We start from the raw sequence: 25861 nt of genomic DNA, 5'->3' as shown, positions 1-25861 counted from the left end.
TAAATTTTCCCTGAAAAAAGGGAGATTAATATTGGCCTCTGGGCTTGTGTGCCAGTTGTGAGCGTGCCATCTGTGCCAGTCCTGAGCGTGCCATCTCTCTCACAAATAGTGGGCCATAGAAAGCCTATTTAAATATTTTTTTGGTTTTATAAATTCTCCCAGAAAAAAAGGGAGATTAATATTGGCCTCTGGGCTTCTGTGCCAGTCCTGAGCGTGCCATCTGTGCCAGTCCTGAGCGTCCCATCTCTCTCACAAATAGTGGGCCATAGAAAGCCTATTTTTTTTTGGGGGGGGGTTTTAGAAATTCTCCCTGGAAAAAAAAAGGGAGATTAATATTGCCCTTTGGGCTTGTGTGCCAGTCCTGAGCGTGCCATCTGTGCCAGCCCTGAGCGTGCCATCTCTCTCACAAATAGTGGGCCATAGAAAGCCTATTTAATTTTTTTTTTGGTTTTATAAATTCTCCCTGAAAAAAAGGGAGATTAATATTGGCCTCTGGGCTTGTGTGCCAGTCCTGAGCGTGCCATCTGTGCCAGCCCTGAGCGTGCCATCTCTCTCACAAATAGTGGGCCATAGAAAGCCTATTTAATTTTTTTTTTGGTTTTATAAATTCTCCCTGAAAAAAAGGGAGATTAATATTGGCCTCTGGGCTTGTGTGCCAGTTGTGAGCGTGCCATCTGTGCCAGTCCTGAGCGTGCCATCTCTCTCACAAATAGTGGGCCATAGAAAGCCTATTTAATTTTTTTTTTGGTTTTATAAATTTTCCCTGAAAAAAGGGAGATTAATATTGGCCTCTGGGCTTGTGTGCCAGTTGTGAGCGTGCCATCTGTGCCAGTCCTGAGCGTGCCATCTCTCTCACAAATAGTGGGCCATAGAAAGCCTATTTAATTTTTTTTTTGGTTTTATAAATTTTCCCTGAAAAAAGGGAGATTAATATTGGCCTCTGGGCTTGTGTGCCAGTTGTGAGCGTGCCATCTGTGCCAGTCCTGAGCGTGCCATCTCTCTCACAAATAGTGGGCCATAGAAAGCCTATTTAAATATTTTTTTGGTTTTATAAATTCTCCCAGAAAAAAAGGGAGATTAATATTGGCCTCTGGGCTTCTGTGCCAGTCCTGAGCGTGCCATCTGTGCCAGTCCTGAGCGTCCCATCTCTCTCACAAATAGTGGGCCATAGAAAGCCTATTTTTTTTTGGGGGGGGGTTTTAGAAATTCTCCCTGGAAAAAAAAAGGGAGATTAATATTGCCCTTTGGGCTTGTGTGCCAGTACTAAGCGTTCCATCTCTCTCTCTCTCTCAGTCAGTGGGCCATAGAACGCCTATTTTTGGTTTTATTTGTTTTCTAAATTCTCCCTGAAAAAATCATTTTATTTTATTTGGTTTCTAAATTCTTCCTGATAAAATCATATTTTTTTTATTATTTTTTTTTCTAAAGTCTCCCTGAAAAAAAAAAAAAAAAAAAAAAAAACAGTGGGAGATTAATATTGGCCTTTCTGCTTGTGTGCCAGTCTTGACTCCTGGGTGCGTCATCTCTCAGTCAGTGGGCCATGGAACGCCTATTTTTGGTTTTATTTGTTTTATAAATTCTCCCTGAAAAAATCATTTTATTTTATTTGGTTTCTAAATTCTTCCTGATAAAATCATATTTTTTTTATTATTTTTTTTTCTAAAGTCTCCCTGAAAAAAAAAAAAAAAAAACAACCAAAAAAAACAGTGGGAGATTAATATTGGCCTTTCTGCTTGTGTGCCAGTCTTGACTCCTGGGTGTGCCATCTCTCTCTCTCTCTCTCTCTCTCTCTCCAATTGTGGTCCATAGAAAGCCTATATTTTTTTTCCTTGATTTGGGTTCCAAAATCTACCAGAGAAAATAACTCCATCAATCATTGGTAGAAAAATATTGGCCTCTGGGCTTGTGTGCCACTCCTGATTCCTGTGTGCGTCATCTCTCAGTCAGTGGGCCATAGAACGCCTATTTTTGTTTTTATTTGTTTTATAAATTCTCCCTGAAAAAATCATTTTATTTTATTTGGTTTCTAAATTCTTCCTGATAAAATCATATTTTTTTTATTATTTTTTTTTCTAAAGTCTCCCTGAAAAAAAAAAAAAAAAAACAACCAAAAAAAACAATGGGAGATTAATATTGGCCTTTCTGCTTGTGTGCCAGTCTTGACTCCTGGGTGTGCCATCTCTCTCTCTCTCTCTCTCTCTCTCTCTCCAATTGTGGTCCATAGAAAGCCTATATTTTTTTTCCTTGATTTGGGTTCCAAAATCTACCAGAGAAAATAACTCCATCAATCATTGGTAGAAAAATATTGGCCTCTGGGCTTGTGTGCCACTCCTGATTCCTGTGTGCGTCATCTCTCACTCAGTGGCCCATAGAAAGCATATAGTTTGTTACATTTGTTTTCTAAATTCTCCCTGCAAAAATCTATTTTTTTTTTTTGGGGGGGTTTCTAAAGTGTTCCTGAAAAAAATAAAAATAAAAAAAAAATAATAGTGTGACATTAATATTAACATTTGTGCTTCAGTGACAGTCCTGCGTGTGGGGCATCTCTCTAATTTGCAGCCACCAAAAAAAGAGTGTGTAACATTGGGCCTGATTTTCGCTGTGGTCTCACCAACCTGTAAAGGGGTAGCTAAATCATACTGAAGTTATAGCTCACCGTGTAAGTTGTGTGACTGCAACAAATAACGTTAGTTTGGTTACGTTTTTAAAACAATGAGGAAGTCTAGTGGAAGAGGTCGTGGCCGGGGGCGTTCATTGTCAGCTGGTAATGAGGGTAGTGGTAGTGGTGGAGCATCAGGTGGTCGTGGGGAAAAAAATATTGCACCTAAGTCTGGAGCTGTGGAGCCAGGTTCGTCGTCCGGCTACACAAGGCCTCGAACGCTCCCTTTTCTGGGATTAGGAAAACCGCTTTTAAAGCCGGAGCAGCAAGAGCAAGTTTTGGCTTATCTTGCTGACTCAGCCTCTAGCTCTTTTGCCTCCTCTCGTGAAACTGGTAAAAGTAAAAGCAGCGCGTCGTTAGTGGATGTTCACGGTCAGGGACAAGTCACTTCCTTGTCCTCTTCAGCAAAAACAACAACAGAGAAGAATGCAGCAGGCGACACAACGGGTTACTCCATGGAGCTCTTTACACATACCGTCCCTGGCTTAGAAAGTGAAGCAGTTAACAGTCCATGCCCATTACAAATTGAATCTGACATGGAGTGCACTGACGCACAGCCACAGCCAGACTACTATGCTGGTCCTTTGACTCAGACCACAACATTGCCCTCGCAGGGTGCTGATCAAGAATCAGACCCTGATGAGACTATGTTGCCCCATCACGAACGCTATACCACCGAACGACACGGTGACACAGACGAAGTTGCGCAGGAGGTACAAGAAGAGTTATTAGATGACCCAGTTCTTGACCCCGATTGGCAGCCATTGGGGGAACAGGGTGCAGGCGGCAGCAGTTCTGAAGCAGAGGAGGAGGAGGGGCCGCAGCAGGCATCAACATCGCCACAGGTTCCATCTGCCGGGCCCGTATCTTGCCCAAAACGCGTGGCAAAGCCAAAACCTGGTGGAGGACAGCGTGGCCATCCGGTTAAAGCTCAGTCTGCAATGCCTGAAAAGGTATCCGATGCTAGAAAGAGTGCAGTCTGGCATTTTTTTAAACAACATCCAATTGATCAGCGCAAAGTCATCTGTCAAAAATGTTCTACTTCCTTAAGCAGAGGTCAGAATCTGAAAAGTCTCAATACTAGTTGCATGCATAGACATTTAACCACCATGCATTTGAAAGCTTGGACTAACTACCAAACGTCCCTTAAGGTTGTTGCACCCTCGGCCAATGAAGCTAGTCATCAACGCAACATCCCTTCCGGCAGTGTAGGACCACCATTTAGCGCACCACCTGCTGTATCTGTGCAGGTATCTTTGCCAGGCCAAAGCAGTCAGGGTCAGGGAATCACCAGTTTCGTAGTAGGAAACACTGCATCTAGGGCACCGGCGGCAACAATACCATCTCCCACCGTCTCTCAGTCTGCCATGTCCACCGGCACCCCCGCTAGTTCCACGATCTCCATCTCTCCAGTCCAGCTCACCCTACATGAGACTATGGTTAGAAAAAGGAAATACTTAGCCTCGCATCCGCGTACACAGGGTTTGAACGCCCACATAGCTAGACTAATCTCGTTAGAGATGATGCCCTACCGGTTAGTTGAAAGCGAAGCTTTCAAAGACCTGATGGACTACGCTGTACCACGCTACGAGCTACCCAGTCGACACTTTTTTTCCAGAAAAGCCATCCCAGCCCTCCACCAGCATGTTAAAGAGCGCATCGTCCATGCACTCAGGCAATCTGTGAGCACAAAGGTGCACCTGACAACAGATGCATGGACCAGTAGGCATGGCCAGGGACGTTACGTGTCCATCACGGCACACTGGGTAAATGTGGTGGATTCAGGGTCCACAGGGGACAGCAAGTTTGGGACAGTTCTGCCTAGCCCACGGTCTAGTAAACAGTTGTCTGTAGCCGTTCGCACCCCCTCCTCCTCCTCCTCCTCCTCGTCCTCCTGCAGAAGCAAGAGCTCGTCCACAGACCGCAGTCGCACAAACACTCCATCCGCACCTGCCACTGTTGCACACCAGGTCTCCCATTATGGGGCAGCTACTGGCATACGTCAGCAGGCTGTATTGGCTATGAAGTGTTTGGGCGACAATAGACACACCGCGGAAGTTCTGTCCGAGTTCTTGCAGCAAGAAACGCAGTCGTGGCTGGGCACTGTAGATCTTGAGGCAGGCAAGGTAGTGAGTGATAACGGAAGGAATTTCATGGCTGCCATCTCCCTTTCCCAACTGAAACACATTCCTTGCCTGGCTCACACCTTAAACCTGGTGGTGCAGTGCTTCCTGAAAAGTTATCCGGGGTTATCCGACCTGCTCCTCAAAGTGCGTGGACTTTGCGCACATATCCGCCGTTCGCCTGTACACTCCAGCCGTATGCAGACCTATCAGCGTTCTTTGAACCTTCCCCAGCATCGCCTAATCATAGACGTTGCAACAAGGTGGAACTCAACACTGCACATGCTTCAGAGACTGTGCGAACAGAGGCGGGCTGTTATGTTTTTGTGGGAGGATACACATACACGGGCAGGCAGTAGGATGGCAGACATGGAGTTGTCAGGTGTGCAGTGGTCGAAGATTCAAGACATGTGTCAAGTCCTTCAGTGTTTTGAGGAATGCACACGGCTGGTTAGTGCAGACAACGCCATAATAAGCATGAGCATCCCCCTAATGCGTCTGCTGATGCAAAGTTTGACGCACATAAAGGATCAGGCGTCTGCACCAGAGGAAGAGGAAAGCCTTGATGACAGTCAGCGATTGTCTGGTCAGGGCAGTGTACATGACGAGGTACCGGGCGAAGAGGAGGTGGAGGATGAGGAGGATGATGGGGATGAGTATATTTTTAATGAGGAAGCTTTCCCGGGGGCACGGGAAATTGGTGGCGTGGCAAGGCCGGGTTCTGGTTTTTTGAGGGACACAAGTGACGTAGATTTGCCTGCAACTGCCCCTCAACCAAGCACAACCGCAGATTTGACAACGGGAACTTTGGCCCACATGGCGGATTATGCCTTGCGTATCCTCAAAAGGGACACACGCATTACAAAAATGATGAACGATGACGATTACTGGTTGGCCTGCCTCCTTGATCCTCGCTATAAAGGCAAATTGCAAAATATTATGCCACATGAGAACTTGGAACTAATATTAGCAACAAAACAATCAACTCTTGTTGACCGTTTGCTTCTGGCATTCCCTGCACACAGCGCCCGTGATCGTTCTCACACGAGCTCCAGGGGCCAGCAGACCAGAGGTGTTAGAGGGGCAGAAATCAGAAGTGGCGTTGGCCAGAGGGGTTTTCTGACCAGGTTGTGGAGTGATTTTTCTATGACCGCAGACAGGACAGGTACTGCAGCATCAATTCAAAGTGACAGGAGACAACATTTGTCCAGTATGGTTACAAACTATTTTTCATCCCTTATCGACGTTCTCCCTCAACCGTCATTCCCATTTGATTACTGGGCATCCAAATTAGACACCTGGCCAGAATTGGCAGAATATGCATTGCAGGAGCTTGCTTGCCCGGCAGCTAGTGTCCTATCAGAAAGAGTATTCAGTGCTGCAGGTTCAATACTAACAGAAAAAAGGACTCGTCTGGCTACCCAAAATGTAGATGATCTAACCTTCATTAAAATGAACCACAACTGGATTGCAAAATCTTTTGCCCCACCCTGCCCGGCTGACACCTAGCTTTCCTATGAAAAGGTCTTGCCTGTGGACTATTCTGAATGACTTTTCCAATCTCGTAATTTTCTTCACCTGATTGTCCAGCATACGACATGTTTCCACCTCACGAAATGGCCAAACTCCCCACACGGGGCCGTGCTATCGCCACTTTGCGCTTGGACCCTTGAGAGTGCTGTTTGTCTGAAGAGGTGGGTGTGGCCGCTTTTGGTCGACGGCACTGCCACTGGGTCCCTCATAGTACAATAAAGTGTCTCTGGCGGTGGTGGTGCGCACCCAACGTCAGACACACCGTTGTAATATGAGGGGCCCTGTGCCTGTACCGCCGGCCACAAGACAGTTCCCCCCCCCAGCTCAAACAGTGCTCTACCACTAGCAAAATTATCTCTCACAGCTTCACCAATGTGTAGTCTAGGCGCTGACATCCTTCAATGCCTGGCACTGACAATACCATTGTTTTGACATTTTTGTTATGTTAGGCCTTCGAAGCCTGTCTGCGGTCCCTTCTTTCTACAACTACTACACTGACCAGGCCACTGCTGGCCGTGTACCCCTGGAACCAATTTAAAAGTGCCTACAGCCAGCCCAAGTTTGTTATGTTAGGCCTTGGAAGCCTGTCTGCGGTCACTCCTTCCACTAGACTTCCACTGACCAGACCACTGCTGCCCGTGTACCCCTGGAACCAATTTAAAAGTGCCTACAGCCAGCCCAAGTTTGTTATGTTAGGCCTTCGAAGCCTGTCTGCGGTCACTCCTTCCACTAGACTTCCACTGACCATACACTGCTGCCCATGTACCCCTGGAACCAATTTAAAAGTGCCTACAGCCAGCCCAAGTTTGTTATGTTAGGCCTTCGAAGCCTGTCTGCGGTCACTCCTTCCACTAGACTTCCACTGACCAGACCACTGCTGCCCGTGTACCCCTGGAACCAATTTAAAAGTGCCTACAGCCAGCCCAAGTTTGTTATGTTAGGCCTTGGAAGCCTGTCTGCGGTCACTCCTTCCACTAGACTTCCACTGACCAGACCACTGCTGCCCGTGTACCCCTGGAACAAATTTAAAAGTGCCTACAGCCAGCCCAAGTTTGTTATGTTAGGCCTTCGAAGCCTGTCTGCGTCCCGTTCTTTCAACTACAACTACACTGACCAGGCCACTGATGGCCGTGTTCCCTTGGAACCAATTTTAACTTGCCTACAGCCAGCCCTATGTTATTATGTTAGGCCTTCGAAGCCTGTCTGCGTCCCGTTCTTTCAACTACAACTACACTGACCAGGCCACTGATGGCCGTGTTCCCCTGGAACCAATTTTAACTTGCCTACAGCCAGCCCAATGTTAGGCCTTTGATGCCTGTCTGCCGTCAATCCTTCCACTAGGCCTCCACTGACCTGTCTATTGCTGCCCGTGTACCCCTTGAACCAACATCATTAAATATAAAAAAAATTAATTTGATTAAAAAAAATAAGATCGTGTTGAGATCTCAAATGCAGACATTTTAACAATCAAAACAAACACACAACAAATATCTGGAACTGTACTACAAAGGTCCAACAGCTACAATTTCTTTCTCCTGCAAGAAGTTAACTGAAAGTTTTTTGGAGTTGTTAACACAGATATGGCATCCACCGAGTGTTGTCCTGTCGCGTCTCCTTTAAATTATTTCCAATAAGATGTTAAACTATTAATTTAATAAAATCAATAATTAAAAAAATAATTGAGTAAGTCAAAAGCACATTGCAAATAAACATTAATTACAAATCAAGAAGCATGGCGCGTCCGAGGGTGAGTAGATACCGAATAAGAATATAATCACCCTCGGACGCGCAATGCTTATTTACAACAGCCTTCCTTCCTAAGAATCAGCCCTTCCGTGGTGTAGAGAGAGGTTGTGTTACACTCCAAGGTGTTCCCCAGGTTGCCTTTCCTGAGCTTCGATCTTCCGGCTCTCGTTTAGTAGCTGTTGGAAACTACGCTGCATTAGGCCTACTAATTGTGTATGGGTGAAACAGTGGCGCATCTGCGGTCCCTCCTTCCACTAGGCCTCCACTGACCTGTCTACTGCGGCCCGTGTACCCCTTGAACCAACCTAATAAAATATTTAAAAAATTAATTTGATTATAAAAAATAAGATCGTGTTGAGATCTCAAATGCAGACATTTTAACAATCAAAACAAACACACAACAAATATCTGGAACTGTACTACAAAGGTCCAACAGCTACAATTTCTTTCTCCTGCAAGAAGTTAACTGAAAGTTTTTTGGAGTTGTTAACACAGATATGGCATCCACCGAGTGTTGTCCTGTCGCGTCTCCTTTAAATTATTTCCAATAAGATGTTAAACTATTAATTTAATAAAATCAATAATTAAAAAAATAATTGAGTAAGTCAAAAGCACATTGCAAATAAACATTAATTACAAATCAAGAAGCATGGCGCGTCCGAGGGTGAGTAGATACCGAATAAGAATATAATCACCCTCGGACGCGCAATGCTTATTTACAACAGCCTTCCTTCCTAAGAATCAGCCCTTCCGTGGTGTAGAGAGAGGTTGTGTTACACTCCAAGGTGTTCCCCAGGTTGCCTTTCCTGAGCTTCGATCTTCCGGCTCTCGTTTAGTAGCTGTTGGAAACTACGCTGCATTAGGCCTACTAATTGTGTATGGGTGAAACAGTGGCGCATCTGCGGTCCCTCCTTCCACTAGGCCTCCACTGACCTGTCTACTGCGGCCCGTGTACCCCTTGAACCAACCTAATAAAATATTTAAAAAATTAATTTGATTATAAAAAATAAGATCGTGTTGAGATCTCAAATGCAGACATTTTAACAATCAAAACAAACACACAACAAATATCTGGAACTGTACTACAAAGGTCCAACAGCTACAATTTCTTTCTCCTGCAAGAAGTTAACTGAAAGTTTTTTGGAGTTGTTAACACAGATATGGCATCCACCGAGTGTTGTCCTGTCGCGTCTCCTTTAAATTATTTCCAATAAGATGTTAAACTATTAATTTAATAAAATCAATAATTAAAAAAATAATTGAGTAAGTCAAAAGCACATTGCAAATAAACATTAATTACAAATCAAGAAGCATGGCGCGTCCGAGGGTGAGTAGATACCGAATAAGAATATAATCACCCTCGGACGCGCAATGCTTATTTACAACAGCCTTCCTTCCTAAGAATCAGCCCTTCCGTGGTGTAGAGAGAGGTTGTGTTACACTCCAAGGTGTTCCCCAGGTTGCCTTTCCTGAGCTTTGATCTTCCGGCTCTCGTTTAGTAGCTGTTGGAAACTACGCTGCATTAGGCCTACTAATTGTGTATGGGGTGTAGAGACAGGTTGTGTTACACTCCAAGGTTTTCACCAGGTTGCCTTTCCTGAGCTTTGATCTTCATGCTCTCGTTTAGTAGGTGTCGGAAAGTAGGCTGCATTAGGCCTACAAATTGGGTATGGGGTGGAGAGAGATGGTGTGTTACACTCCAAGGTGTTCCCCAGGTTTCCTTGCCATTGCTTCGGTCTTCCGACTCTCGTTTAGTAGTTGTAGAAAAGTACACAGCATTAGGCCTACAAAATGGGTATGGGGTGGAGAGAGATGGTGTGTTACACTCCAAGGTGTTCCCCAGGTTGCCTTTCCTGAGCTTCGATCTTCATGCTCTCGTTTAGTAGGTGTCGGAAAGTAGGCTGCATTAGGCCTACAAATTGGGTATGGGGTGGAGAGAGATGGTGTGTTACACTCCAAGGTGTTCCCCAGGTTTCCTTGCCATTGCTTCGGTCTTCCGACTCTCGTTTAGTAGTTGTAGAAAAGTACACAGCATTAGGCCTACAAAATGGGTATGGGGTGGAGAGAGATGGTGTGTTACACTCCAAGGTGTTCCCCAGGTTGCCTTTCCTGAGCTTCTATCTTCAGGCTCTCATTAAATTGTGGTTAAATGGAACAACTGCATTTGGCGTACTAGTTGGTTTGGGGCCTACTATCGGTGTCTGCCACTCCTTGCTGTTCTCCTGGTTTCCTGTCCTGAAATACCATTTTCAGCCTCTCGTTAAGTAGTTGTTAATGTTAGACTGCATTTGGCCTACTAGTTGGGTTGGGGCCTACTATCGGTGTCTGCCACTCCTTGCTGTTCTCCTCCACTGAACAAAGCTGTGCCGCCTGTTTACTACGGTTGCCAATTTTGAACTGCATTTCGACTACTTACTGATTTGGCCCTACTCTCTGTGTCAGCCTCTCATTCCAGTTGTCCTCCACTGCAATGCCCCCTGGTTATTCCTGTGTTACCAATTTTGAACTGCATTTAGCCCACTTTCTTCTTTGGGCCTATATCTGTGTTTCCACTTCATCGTGCCCATTGCCCAGCCAGTGATAGATGAGTCTGCTGGTACATTGACCCATAACGCAACATTCCCCGTGCACGCTACACAACAACATTGTGACCCTGCTGAAAGTCAGGTTGCTCTTCCCGCATACCATACCACCTTACACGGGGACAAAGAGGAAGGTGCAGATGAAAGTGCAGGTTCCTTCATCAGGTGGGGGGAGGAATACTAGTTGGCGACGTCACTGGCACAGGGCCTCTCATAGTACGCAAAAGTGTTGCTGCCGGTGGGAGGCGCCCCCGCCGTGCAAACACACCGCTGTACTTTGAGGGGCCCTGTGCCAGTGCCAATGCCAACGAGTGGGCCCCCCCTGCTTGCTCAGGTTCACAGCACTTGCAAAGTTGAAATACTTACCTCTCCCTGCTCCACTGCCGTGACGTGGTCCAGATTTCCTGGGCCCACTAATTACTTGAACCAGCCCTACCCCCCACAACTTTAGCCAAATGACCCCCAATTTCAAATGCCTTCCAATTATTATAAGGTAAATTACGCTTGACAAGCTTCATTAAGAAGAATGGATGGTTTTGACATTAAAATGGGCACTCTAGGTGTTTTCCTGGCCCCCACTCACTGCCGACTATGCTGCCCCATTGACTTGCATTGGGTTTCGTGTTTCGGTCGATCCCGACTTTACGTCATAATCGGCCGATTTCACTCGACCCGACTTTGGACATAGTCGGGTTTCGCAAAACCCGGCTCGACTCTAAAAAGGTCAAGGTCGCTCAACTCTACTAACCACCCAGGCTTGGGTAAGGAAAGCACAGAGGAAGTGCACGGCGCCGTACTGGCGGTCACAGCAACTGACGCTGTAATGTGTGATTAGTGCTGTAGGCTAAGTCGGGCACTAGATAGCAACCATACTCCTTCCGCGAACAGGCATTCAATAGGGTAGGGGTATCCAAGGACGACTTGCACTCACAACATACACACATTAACAATTGTACACTAGCGCATGGCCGTGCGGTCATGCGCAGTTTATATAGCTGCAGCACAGGAAGTGGCCACAGAAACTTTGCCCTTCCAAGACCTGCCAAGAGGACCAATGGAATGTGCTGCAGAGCCTGAGCACATGACCCTCGATCTCCAACGGGAGATCTTGCCCTGGGCATGCTCAGTGTGTGCAGACAACGACTTCGTCCCAGAGAAGTCCGCTCGCTGCTGACCAGCACTGGCTTTAATGGCAGAAGCTGAAGAAGCAGCAGTAACTCTCTGTACAGAGTGAGACTGAGCAAGACGCTGGGACCGACGTCCTTGCTGAGCAGACTCCACTGCGGCTGGATGAGAATGGGAGACCGCAGCGGAGATGGCTCGAGATTCCCACTGTGCAGAAGCGGGAACTCGAGACCTAACACATGGCTCCTGCACATCAGGAGGATATCCTCTTTCTGGTGTTGCATAATCTGCATGATGTGGTCGTTTTGGGGTTGCCATGGCTACAGGTTCATAATCTAGTATTGGACTGGAAATCTATGTCTGTGTCCAGCTGGGGTTGCCAGGGGGTACATGGTGATGTTCCGTTTTTGTCTATTTCTTCTTCCACTCCTTCTGAAGTTCCAGAGTTTTTGTCGGATTATCGGGATGTATTTGATGAGCCCAAAGCCAGTGCCCTACCTCCTCATAGGGATTGCGATTGTGCAATTAATTTGATTCCTGGTAGTAAGTTTCCTAAGGGCCGATTGTTCAATTTATCTGTGCCAGAACATGCCGCTATGCGGAGTTATATAAAGGAATCCTTGGAGAAAGGCCATATTCGCCCGTCGTCATCACCGTTAGGAGCAGGGTTCTTTTTTGTGGCCAAGAAGGATGGTTCTTTGAGACCTTGTATTGATTACCGCCTTCTTAATAAAATTACAGTCAAATTTCAGTATCCTTTGCCGTTGCTGTCTGATTTGTTTGCTCGTATTAAAGGGGCTAGTTGGTTCACCAAGATAGATCTTCGAGGGGCGTATAATCTTGTGCGTATTAAACAAGGCGATGAATGGAAAACAGCATTTAATACGCCCGAGGGCCATTTTGAGTACCTGGTTATGCCATTCGGGCTTTCCAATGCTCCATCAGTATTTCAGTCCTTTATGCATGACATCTTCCGAGAGTACCTGGATAAATTCCTGATTGTGTATTTGGATGATATTTTGGTCTTTTCGGATGATTGGGAGTCTCATGTGAAGCAGGTCAGAATGGTGTTCCAGGTCCTTCGTGCGAATTCCTTGTTTGTGAAGGGGTCAAAGTGTCTCTTTGGAGTTCAGAAGGTTTCATTTTTGGGGTTCATTTTTTCCCCTTCTACTATCGAGATGGACCCTGCTAAAGTCCAGGCCATTTACGATTGGACTCAGCCGACATCTGTGAAGAGCCTGCAAAAGTTCCTGGGCTTTGCTAATTTTTATCGTCGCTTCATCGCTAATTTTTCTAGTGTTGCTAAACCGTTGACTGATTTGACCAAGAAGGGTGCTGATGTGGTCAATTGGTCTTCTGCGGCTGTAGAGGCTTTTCAGGAGTTGAAGCGTCGTTTTTCTTCTGCCCCTGTGTTGTGCCAGCCAGATGTTTCTCTTTCGTTTCAGGTTGAAGTTGATGCTTCTGAGATTGGAGCAGGGGCTGTTTTGTCGTAAAGAAGTTCTGATGGCTCGGTGATGAAGCCATGTGCTTTCTTTTCTAGAAAGTTTTCGCCTGCTGAGCGTAACTATGATGTTGGTAATCGTGAGTTGTTGGCCATGAAGTGGGCATTCGAGGAGTGGCGTCATTGGCTGGAAGGAGCCAAGCATCGCGTGGTGGTCTTGACAGATCACAAGAATTTGACTTATCTTGAGACTGCCAAACGGTTGAATCCGAGACAGGTTCGATGGTCGTTATTTCTCTCCCGTTTTGATTTTGTGGTTTCGTACCTTCCGGGCTCTAAGAATGTGAAGGCTGATGCCCTGTCAAGGAGTTTTGTGCCTGACTCTCCGGGTGTTCCTGAGCCGGCGGGTATTCTCAAAGAGGGGGTAATTTTGTCTGCCATCTCCCCTGATTTGCGGCGGGTGCTGCAAAAATTTCAGGCTGATAGACCTGACCGTTGCCCAGCGGAGAAACTGTTTTTCCCTGATAGATGGACTAGTAGAGTTATCTCTGAGATTCATTGTTCAGTGTTGGCTGGGCATCCTGGAATCTTTGGTACCAGAGATTTGGTGGCTAGATCCTTCTGGTGGCCGTCTTTGTCACGGGATGTGCGTTCTTTTGTGCAGTCCTGTGGGACTTGTGCTCGGGCTAAGCCCTGCTGCTCTCGTGCCAGTGGGTTGCTTTTGCCCTTGCCGGTCCCGAAGAGGCCCTGGACGCATATTTCTATGGATTTTATTTCGGATCTCCCCGTCTCTCAAAAGATGTCGGTCATTTGGGTGGTTTGTGATCGCTTTTCTAAGATGGTCCATTTGGTACCTTTGTCTAAATTGCCTTCCTCCTCTGATTTGGTGCCATTATTTTTCCAGCATGTGGTTCGTTTACATGGTATCCCGGAGAACATCGTTTCTGACAGAGGTTCCCAGTTTGTTTCGAGGTTTTGGCGATCCTTTTGTGCTAGGATGGGCATTGATTTGTCTTTTTCCTCGGCTTTCCATCCTCAGACAAATGGCCAAACCAAACGAACTAATCAAACTTTGGAAACATATCTGAGATGCATTGTTTCTGCTGATCAGGATGATTGGGTGTCCTTTTTGCCGTTGGCTGAGTTCGCCCTTAATAATCGGGCCAGCTCGGCTACTTTGGTTTCGCCGTTTTTCTGCAATTCTGGTTTCCATCCTCGTTTCTCTTCAGGGCAGGTTAAGTCTTCGGACTGTCCTGGTGTAGATACTGTGGTGGATAGGTTGCAGCAGATTTGGACTCATGTGGTGGACAATTTGACATTGTCCCAGGAGAAGGCTCAACGTTTCGCTAACCTCCGGCGCTGTGTGGTTCCCCGACTTCGTGTTGGGGATTTGGTTTGGTTGTCGTCTCGTTATGTTCCTATGAAGGTTTCCTCTCCTAAGTTTAAGCCTCGTTTCATTGGTCCGTATAAGATTTCTGAGGTTATCAATCCTGTGTCATTTCGTTTGGCCCTTCCTGCTTCTTTTGCCATCCATAATGTGTTCCATAGGTCGTTATTGCGGAGATACGTGGCGCCTGTGGTTCCATCCGTTGATCCTCCTGCCCCGGTGTTGGTTGAGGGGGAGTTGGAGTATATGGTGGAGAAGATTTTGGATTCTCGTGTTTCGAGACGGAAACTCCAGTACCTGGTCAAGTGGAAGGGTTATGGTCAGGAAGATAATTCCTGGGTTTTTGCCTCTGATGTTCATGCTGCCGATCTGGTTCGTGCCTTTCATTTGGCTCATCCTGGTCGGCCTGGGGGCTCTGGTGAGGGTTCGGTGACCCCTCCTCAAGGGGGGGGTACTGTTGTGAATTCTGTTGTCGGGCTCCCTCCTGTGGTCATGAATGGTACTTCGGCTGGTTCTGTCCATGGACTTCCTCTGGTGGGTGTTTCTGAGTTTCCTTCCACAGGTGACGAGGTTAATTCGTTAGCTGACTGCTCTATTTAACCCCACTTATATCTTTGCTCCATGCCACCTGTCAATGTTCCAGTATTGGTCTAGTTCACTCCTGGATCGTTCTTGTGACCTGTCTTCCCAGCAGAAGCTAAGTTCCAGCTTGTATTTCTTTGGTTTGCTATTTTTCTGTCCAGCTTGCTATTTTATTTGTTGTCTTGCTTGCTGGAAGCTCTGGGACGCAGAGGGCGCAAAAAAGACCCTCCGCACCGAATCACGGTGCGGAGGGTCTTTTTTGCGCCCTCTGCGTGGTCTTTTTGTAGGTTTTTGTGCTGACCGCAAAGTAACCTTTCCTATCCTCGGTCTGTTCAGTAAGTCGGGCCTCACTTTGCTAAATCTATTTCATCTCTGTGTTTGTATTTTCATTTTTACTCACAGTCATTATATGTGGGGGGCTGCCTTTTCCTTTGGGGAATTTCTCTGAGGCAAGGTAGGCTTTATTTTTCTATCTTCAGGGCTAGCTAGTTTCTTAGGCTGTGCCGAGTTGCATAGGGAGCGTTAGGCGCAATCCACGGCTATTTCTAGTGTGTTTGATAGGATTAGGGATTGCGGTCAGCAGAGTTCCCACGTCCCAGAGCTCGTCCTTTATTATCAGTAACTATCAGGTCATTCCATGTGCTCTTTACCACCAGGTCCATTATTGTCCTGACCACCAGGTCATAACAGTGAGGCGCCCCCACCGTGCAAACACACCGCCGTTCTTTGAGGGGCCCTGTGCCAGTGCCAATGCGAACGAGTGGGCCACCCCTGTTTGCTCAGGATCACAGCACTTGCAAAGTTGAAATACTTATCTCTCCCTGCTCCACTGCCGTGACGTGGTCCACGTTTCCTGGGCCCATTAAATACTTGAACCAGCCATACCCCCCACAACTTTAGCCAAATGACCCCCAATGTCCAATGCCTAACTATTATTATAAGGTAAATTAAGATTGACAAGCTTCAGTACCAAGAATGGATGTTTTTGCCATAAAAATGGGCACTGTACATGTTTTCCTGGCCTCCACTCACTGCCGACTATGCTTCCCCATTGACTTGCATTGGGTTTCGTGTTTCGGTCGATCCCCGACTTTTCGCAATAATCGGCCGATTTCACTCGACTCGACTTTTGAGATAGTCGGGTTTCGCGAAACCCGACTCGACCCTAAAAAAGTAAAAGTTGCTCAACCCTAGTGGAGGCCCTAAAGGAAGTGGAGGATCCAGAAGCAGTGGAGGAACTGTTAGATATAGAGGTTTGTCCCACAAGCCTTGGGGGTTCAAAGACTTGTGGAGTAGCTCCTTGACTGGCTGCACCCACAGCCACCAGAGTCACCCAGTGCTCAGTCTGTGAGATGAAATGCCCATGACCATGTTTGCACGTCTAGGTATCAGTGATGAAATGCACCCTGGCAGATACAGATTTTTTCATGGAACGGGTGATGTTGTCTTTGACATGCTGATGTAGCGTAGGTGCAACTTTCTTAAAGAAGTAATGGCAACTGGACAACTAGTACTGAAGAACTGTGATGGCCATCAAATTTCTAAAACCATCTTTTATGTGACCACAACTGCAGGACTGAGTACTGGCTGCTGTGCTGAGAGAGGGTGGAGTACGGAGAACAAGACAAATGCTGGACTGTGAGTGAGATGTAGGTGGAGATGTTATGGTGGATTGAAAAAGATATGTTGTTCTAAGTGACACAAAAACAGTAGTCATGTCGACTTCCACAACAGCTGATGGGCACTCACTCACCTCAACTGTAGGGGGTAAGCAAGTGAGCTTCTGCAGTTGGAGACCTGTGTGAGAAGACTTGGCATGGTGACAGAGGAAGAAGAAGCAGCAGATGTGGTTGATGGAACGGCCAGTGGTTTGCAAAAAGCACTTGTCTGCATTTTAGCGCAGTGAGATTCCAACACTAACGCATGTTGATTGCGCATGTGCCGGTTCATGCATGTAGTTATCAAATTATTGCAATTTTTGCCTTTTCTGATTTTTTTTTTCTCCAAATTTGGCAAATAAAGTGAGTTGAGTCATCCTTTGCCGTCTCAAAAAAAGCCTAGTTTAGGCAACCCTTTCCACCCCTGCAAACCGCACACTCACTGCCAGTGCTGGCCACAGCCAGAGTTAGGGCTGAGGATGCAGTGCTTGTCATGGTTGCCTGACTTCATGTCTGTGTGGGAAGCTGCAGCATAACCTCCTGTCTTTCTCCTTAGGTTTAGTAACACCAACCACACATCTGTCTGTTCTTTTATCCTCATGGCTACTGCACAGTGTGGGATTTTTCCCACAAGCAGATGAGCTTCAGAACAGCCTGCTGTAGTTTACCAGTAACTGAAGTTGGTGGTGCATGTGTTAAACTGACCTGATTAGGAGGCATTGGAGGACGCAAAGTAGCAGGAGGCAGCATGGACAGAGAAACATCTCAAAAACATCCAGCAATCCTCTGTGGTGGTAGGACATGCACCAAAACCCTTTCTGCCTCATGCCCAGCAGCCATGACATTTACCCAGTGGGCAGTTAGAGATATAATGTCCCTGTCCGTGCTCACTGCTCCATGTATCCGTGGTTATGTGGACCTTTACAATGATGGCTTTGCACTGTGCACCCTTGATTTTGTATGCAACATGTTTGCGTGGGACAGGGATGGCCTGCTTGCTTGAAAAGATGTATCGGCTGAGAACCACTTACTGTGATTCCTGTTATCCCAATGTATTGTTAGCCCTTTAGAAATTAATTGTGAGTCCTATAGTAAAATATAGGAGCCAGTGTTTTGGGGGTTATACAGCTGAATCCTTCAATGAGATGGTGTGGAGATATTCAGTGACATTGCTGGTGGTGGTAGTGCTGTCACATCCTCTCTTTGTGGGGAGTCGGGGAGCCCTGTTGCTCTAAAGGGGAAGGAAGAGGCCGAGACTGCAGCAGAGGAGGGAGCAGCAGGAAGCTCAGATCTTTCCTGTTTTTTTCAGGTGTGCAGTTTGTGCTTTGCATTCAGAACCTGGTCATGCACGTGGTTCTCAGGTTCAGAGCATTTGTATCTCACGTCAGTCTCTGAAGGCACACTCGTGTCTTGTCAGGGAGCTCCATTGAGCTGGCTTTGGTGGGCTCATTTCATCGGCGTAGTGGTCCACAGCAACCAACGTACTGGCTAGGGGCCACCCTTGGTGCATTCTTTTTTGCTGTGCGGCTGGGGCAGCATGACCACCTCCTCTTCCTCCGAACTACCCATATCATTCGGATGGATTTGACTCCATGTGGGGTATAGGACCTCATCATCCCCATCACATTATCGCACCTCTCCAGTCAGTCCTTAACTCTGCTGCCCTACTAAACCACTTCTGTACTCACATCTCCTCCACTTCTCCTGTCTGCAAATCCTTTCATTGTTGCCCAATTCCAGAAACTATCCACTTCAAGCTACTAACACTGACCTGCAAAGCTGTCTGTAATCTTGTGACAGACATCCATTAATTAATAAACACTTTTCTGTGGCAAAACAAAAATCAGAATGACACTATACTTACTTTAACTTTACAATAATGTAATCAAATCCAAGATATTAGGAAGGTTATTAATAAATATTTACCCATTTTGTTTCACGGAGAGATACTGGATAAATTATTATTGGGAAGTATTAGCTTAGGTGCTAAAAAACCATCACCCTTAGGAAACATGCCCTCACTCAGTCTTTTTTGCTAAAATCCCAAAAGACATAATCAAATTGATTAAAAAACTATTTTTTTTAATAAATGCCAAACATGCTCCTATGAGGCCCCTTGCAAAACCTTTTTGAATTCATTTGGGTTCAATACATAGGTCCAATACATATTCCGTTAAACAGTTCATTAACGGCAATAGTGAGGATATAGTATGCAGTATATAATCACATGCACACAGTCATAAACATTATTCTGTTTTGCATTAAATTAAAATTATGCATAAGAGAACATTTAAATGACGTAGATAATATAAATTCAAACAGACACATTTTGACAGTAGCAGATCATTTTATTTCAATACAAAACAGGAATACATCCACTTTAACATTATTTGGTATTGAGAAAATGAATAATCCACCTAGAGGAGGGAATAAAAAAAGACCCCCTTTGGAAAGAGAGGAGCTCAGCATGTACACAATGGATACAACTTATCCAAAAAGTGGGAATTCACAAAGGGAAATGATATTTCATTGCTAAATATCACTGTTATTTCATGATGTTTCACTAAGAATAATGTGGTTTCTTTGTTTCCGATAAATAAATAAAAATAATTTTTGTTTTTAAATATCTTCAATCAGAGTATTGATAGGGTTAAGTTCACACCAGTTTTTCATCCTCATAGATGTTAACCCATATATGACTCACCCTGCTTTTGCTCGTTTTTATGCCACATTAAGGTTGCTTGCTTGCATCCAAAACTAGTTGTTTTTTCAATTTTTTTTACATTTGGATTATGAAGTTTTAATTTTATCAGTAAAGAGCATTATTTTAACCCTGTTGGGCTGGAACAATTTTTATGGATTAACCCCTTTCCTACATTGGGTGTGATAGTATGCCGATGTCGGACTCCCCCTGTGTCGTGCTGGTTCTGACGCTGATCTTTGCACCTTTCCGGCCACATAACAGCTGATCTATACAGCTGATTAGTGCTCGCAACAGCCACGGGTGGAATTGTGATCCACCCTCGGCTGTTATTTAGTTAAATGCCACTGTCAATTTCTGACAGCGGCACTTAACTCAAGCTTACCAAAAGCGCATTGCTACTCCCGCCCTTTTGTAACCCCGTCACATGATCATGCATCACTGATTGGTCGGCATGACAACCAGAGGTCTGAAGCAGACCTCTATGGTTGTCATTGCCAGATTGCTAAGAACGCCACCCCGTGGTCAGCGCTCATAGTAAGTGAGCTTTTCTGCTACACACAGGCGATCTGATCATCGCCTCTGTGTAGCAGAGGCAATCGAAGTACTGCAGCTTCTAGTCTCCCATGGAGACTATTAAACCATGCAAAAAGTAAAAAATGTTTTTAGAAACGTTAAAAAAAGGAAAAACAATATTAAAGTTCAAATCACCCTCCTTTTGCCTCATTCAAGATAAAATTATTTTTAAAAAAATCAGACATACACATATTTGGTATCGCCGCTTTAAGAATGACCCGATCTATCAATATAAAAAAAATTACCCGATCGCTAAACGGCGCAACGAGAATAAAATTCACAACGTCAGCAATACATTTGTTTAGTCGCCGCTACATTGCAATAAAAGATTGTATCTACACCAAAATGGTATCAATAAAAGCGTCAGCTCAGCAAGGAAAAAATAAGCCCTTACCTAGCCCCAGATCACGAAACCTTTTTTTTTCACCACTAAAAAAGAACTTAGACATGTTTGGTGTCTATGAACTCGTAATGACCTGGGAAATCAAAATGGCAGTTCAGTTTTAGCATTTAGTGAACATGGTAAAAATAAAAAAATAAACAACTGTGGAATTGCACTTTGTTTGTAATTTCACCGCGCTTGGAATCTTTTTACCGTTTTACAGTACGCGATATGTTAAAATCAGTTATGTCATTTAGAAGTACAATTTTTTCCGCAAAAAAAACAAGCCCTCACATGGCCATATTGATGAAAAAATAAAAAAGTTATGGCTCTGGGAAGAAGGGGAGAAAAAGTGCAAAAACTGAAATACCTCTGGTCGTTAAAGAGTTAACATTTCCCAGCTTGATGATTTGTCGAAAAGCAGTCCGTGCACCAAGAGTTATTGCTAACGCATGGAGGAGGTGAGCTGGTCGCAATTTTTATTTTTAATATATTCAATACATGCAGTTAAATGTGTAATGAAAATATTGCATACAGTGCATAGGCATTTCTTACAATAAGACCACGGTCACACATTCAGTATTTGGTCAGTATTTTACCTCAGTATTTGTAAGCCAAAACCAGGAGTGGGTGATAAATGCAGAAGTGGTGCGTATGTTTCTATTATACTTTTACTCTGATTGTTCCACTCCTGATTTTGGCTTACAAATACTGAGGTAAAATACTGACCAAATACTGAACGTGTGACCGTGGCCTAACTCAGACAATAGGAAAATATAAATAAATTGATCTTCACACATTTCCAGTATATTCTCTAGATTATTGGGTTTAAAGCTAACTCTAAACCTATTATTAGGATTAACCCTAAGTCTAACCCTAATTATTATTAGAGCTAAGGGGCTAAATCTAACTCTAAACCTATTATTTTTAGGGCTAACACCGTAACCCTTTTATTTTATACTTTTTACTGAAGTGTAAGACATCCCATAAAATAACTCACCATTCTTTAAAATCCCTAAGTGAAGCATATAATGTCAGAATGAAATATCCTTATTTCAGACGTTGGCATATATACTGTAATGCCAGAAATCCTATAGATTATCTGGGTATTCTATGCAATTACTTCATTTCACACGTTGTCTGTAACATATAGATTTGATGTGGCTCAGCGAATCTGCATGCTTCTTTTACGATTTAATTGTCTACATACGGCATTTTTCACCTCCTGATTTTTTAAGGTATATATAATTGGATTCATCATTGGAGTAACTACGCTGTATAGAACAGAAATCAATCGGTCTTTACCCAAGGAATAAGATGAAATTGGTCTGACATAGTTGGAAATAGCACTTCCGTAATATAGTAACACTACCGTAAGATGTGATGCACAAGTAGAAAATGTTTTTTGCCTTCCTTTATTAGATTTGATTTTCAATACAGTTGTAATAATATAAATGTATGAGACAATTATGCCTAAAAATGGAGTCCACCCAATGAAAACTCCTATAGAAAGCAGTAAAACTTCATTCACTGATGTATCTTCACATGACAGAGATAATAATGGAGGAATATCACAAAAAAAGTAATTAATCTTTCTAATACCACAAAAGTCTAGGCGGAAAGTAAAGACTGTATGGACTATAGAATTGACTAAGCCACCTAACCAGGCTACTGAGGCCTGGATGACACATGTCTTAAAGTTCATGATGGCTGAATATCGGAGAGGATGGCATATGGCTAAAAATCTGTCATAAGACATTACCAAGAGAAGAACACATTCAGTGCCCACAAAAGCCAAAAAGAAGTAAAGTTGAGTTATGCATCCCACAAATGAGATAGATTTTCTCTTCACCAAAAGGATTTGTAACATTTTGGGCATAGTCGTTGACGTATAACAGATGTCAAGGAAGGATAAATTACTCAAAAAGAAATACATTGGTTTATGTAGGCGTTTATCTAGTTGTGACACAAGAATGATAGCCACATTTCCTATTAAAGTCAGTACATAAATAAGGAGGAGAGTGCAAAATAGGAAAGCCTTGAGATTTGGAATGTCAGATAAGCCTAAAATAAGGAAGTCCGTGAAGATGGAGGCATTTAAGGTCATTATAGAACTCATCAGTTGATCTAAAAAGCAAGATTCATTTCAGTAGTCAAAAGATTTATACAAAAAGGTACACTAAAATGCTGGAGTGGTGCTTTAAAGGGAGCTGTCACCTGATTTATGCTTGACAAATAGGTATCCTCTATTACCAAGCGGGACAAGCTGAAAAATAATCCACATCCAATTGCTGAAACACCTAGGCCATGTTCACATGGCAATATTTTGGTCAGTATTTTCCATCAGTATTTGTAAGCCAAAACCAGGAGAGGGTGATAAATACAGAAGTGGAGACGCGTTTCTGTTATACTTTTCCTCTGATTGTTCCTCTCCAGGCTTTGGCATACAAGTACTGCTGTGTTTAAATGACCTAAAAGTAATATATTTTCAGCAGCAATATAATAAAATGTAGTATGACTCAGACCTGCCAGCACATTGACAGCCTGGTGTATTTATTGGAGCGTTTCAGAGAAAATACATTTTAAAGAGCTGGCACTTCCCAGAACTTCTCATACCAAGAGACCAGTCAATCAACTGCAGCAGATTTGGGACTTTTACAGTAGATTTGCTCAGGCATTTTAGAGAAAAACTCACTTAGCCCTGACTCACGGTGCCTGCGGTTTGGGTTTCATTACTCAGGTGACAGGTTCTCTTTAAATCCAAACTCAGTAATAAAAGTAGTATTTACATCTCAAACATAAATAACATTCATGTACTATAAATTTAAATTAGAAGCAGGTCTCATCAATTTGACCCACAAGTGTCTCTAAAACAAGGCCCTATTGCATGCTGCTGTCACAGGAGAAGTGGTCAGAATTCCCAAACAATTGAATGGGAATCCCAACTCTTCCTACACTGTCAGGGCTCAGTTCTTGATGTATATGATCGTTCCATTCTTGGGAACCACATTTACTATACATTCATAGCATATCTCATTGATAAGCCATAACTGTACGAGATGGAACTATCCCTTGAAAGATTGCCTGTCAGGGATCTAGTGGCATCAAATCCATAAATTTGGGACATAAGAGCACTCCGCACATTAAGGCTTGTTTCACACTTCCGTCTTCTGGCGGGCATCGTAATGCGTTGTTGCGACGGATCGATGTACATTTTGAAAATAGTGAAAAACGTGTGTAACGCATCTACTGTTTTGACGGATGCGTCGTTTGTGTTCTTGGCTGAATTTCACTGGAGAAACTTCTGGGGAGACGAGAGAGAGAGAGTGATTTTTCCCCTGGTTGGAAAAAGGCTTCCAGGCATGCTCAAATGTAAAAACAGGATCCGTCACTGGATTCCTGCGTTTCACAGTGACCGCAGGATCCTGTGTCCATAGGCTCCCATTCTGTGGAAAGACGTATGACGTGGGAGGCGTCCTGGCACATTTTTCCACTGCAGACAAAAATCTTCCTTTGACTGGGCCGTCAAATTCCGCAGGATCCAGTGCACGATCGAAATGTGTGGCCATACGTCGCGATACGTCGCTAATACAAGTCTATAAGAAAATGCAGGATCTCGACGGGACTACAAAGATGGAACTGTGAAAGAGGCCTAAGGGACCATATAGAATCATTAAATATTAGAGTTGGAAGGGACCTCAAGGGTCATCGTGTCCAACCCCTGCTCAATGCAGGATTCCCTAAACCATCTCAGACAGATGTAAATATAAATCCTACATATAAATCATAGCCAAAATAACCAACATACTGGAAATACAAAAAGCAATTTATATTAAAGGACAAGTTAAAAATGTAATAAGTGAATATCCCACTTATTACTTGCATTTCTGTATGTTGGCTATTTTACATACTTTTTACATGTAGGATGTATTTAGCACATTTCATGGTACTTTGAATATTGCTCATATAATTTAATTAATACACAAATAGATTCTTCTCATTCGGTCGTGTTCACATTACAATAGCATTGTTTAGTACGCCGTCCTATTTTTCTGGGATACTTATATATACCAGTAAATTGTAAGCTAAAAGGGCGCTTTTTTGGCATCTGTCTGTCTATTGCACTCTATGTCCATATTTAGAGTTGTCAATTTTTCCAGTGTGCATGCACAAAGGGCAAAAATGGGGACAAAGTGGAGTGCAGGTGCATGTATGTGTTAAGCAATAGTTAGACTTTGGCCTAGGCTCACCAATTGCTATCATTTAGGCATTGTCAATGACACTGTGGACTTCACTAAGAACCTCATTACTGCAGACAAGTTCAGAAGATGAATTAAAAAAAGCACAGCAAGCATTGCATGATTGAACAGAGCTGAATTAAACACATATGATACTCACACTTTATGTCAGTATGTTTTATGTTATGTTTTGGATTTTACCACATTGTGTAAAATCCAAATCACATGGAGGTGTACAATCTCGTATGGATACTGTAAATTTTTAAGGGATCTCGACATGGAGGTGGTTGTATTGTATGGTTCCATTAATTTGTATGGGATCCCTTTTTCAGTATCCACATGACACTAATCCTGAGACTACTTCTACTGTATGTGCATGGGGTCAAGATTCTACAGAAGATTTGGGGGATGCAGAAGGGGTTTCATTCTTAAGAAGAAACCAATGAGTCAAAAAAGAAAATGAACTGTGAGTTATTTCTCTGCAGGTAAATTGTTGGTGAATAATCCACAGCAGAATTACATTCTGTATGGAAAGAGAGCAGATTTTGGACTAATCTGCCATGAAAATGGATCATGTGCTTTATACACTGGGCGATGAACTTACATTCTTTCCTATGTATTTTTAAGCCTTTAATTAATAGGACTCCTCTATTACTAAAATGGACGAGTTGGAAAATCATCCGTATCCAATTTCTGAAGCACTAAAAATAATATATTTTCAGCATTAACATTATCAACATGAAGTTTCAGTATTTTCTGAAGAACAAGTGAATCATAAAGGTTTATCTGATGAAAAAGTCCACAGTCCAAATTCATTTTTTTTAGAAGTTTCTTTCTTAAAAATCCCAGACAGGTTTTATGTTTTCACAATGCACAAATGATGCTTTTTCTAGCAGCTAAGATTCACGGACAGGTCTGCAACTGTTTCTGAAGAAGTAGTGGGAATTCGCTAGTATGCTGGCCTTTATATGCTAGATTAACGTGCATTTCTGAAGTCCTGAGGGATTTAATGTACAATCATATGGGGATATCATTTATGCACATTAAATTATTCCATAACATATAGTCTATAGATGGGACTTGCGATCTAGTAAGAGTACGTAGTTTGGCTCCTGTTAGGGAATGGAG

The 25861-nt window shown here is 43.9% G+C and overlaps 1 protein-coding gene across 1 annotated transcript; it reads right to left on the bottom strand.

Annotated features, from left to right (window-relative positions):
- Nucleotides 1-21413: 21413 nt before the first annotated feature.
- LOC138657782 (olfactory receptor 5V1-like) lies at nucleotides 21414-25636 on the bottom strand. Its single transcript, XM_069745443.1, has 2 exons — nucleotides 25338-25636; nucleotides 21414-22622 (listed from the first exon to the last, which is right to left on the bottom strand). The coding sequence occupies exons 1-2, from the start codon at nucleotides 25411-25413 to the stop codon at nucleotides 21661-21663; spliced, it is 1038 nt and encodes a 345-aa protein (XP_069601544.1). The 5' UTR covers nucleotides 25414-25636; the 3' UTR covers nucleotides 21414-21660.
- Nucleotides 25637-25861: the final 225 nt, after the last annotated feature.

Source organism: Ranitomeya imitator, chromosome 1 (genome assembly GCF_032444005.1).
Source record: "Ranitomeya imitator isolate aRanImi1 chromosome 1, aRanImi1.pri, whole genome shotgun sequence".
NCBI lineage: Eukaryota > Metazoa > Chordata > Amphibia > Anura > Dendrobatidae > Ranitomeya > Ranitomeya imitator.
This window is presented reverse-complemented; position numbering and strand designations above follow the sequence as displayed.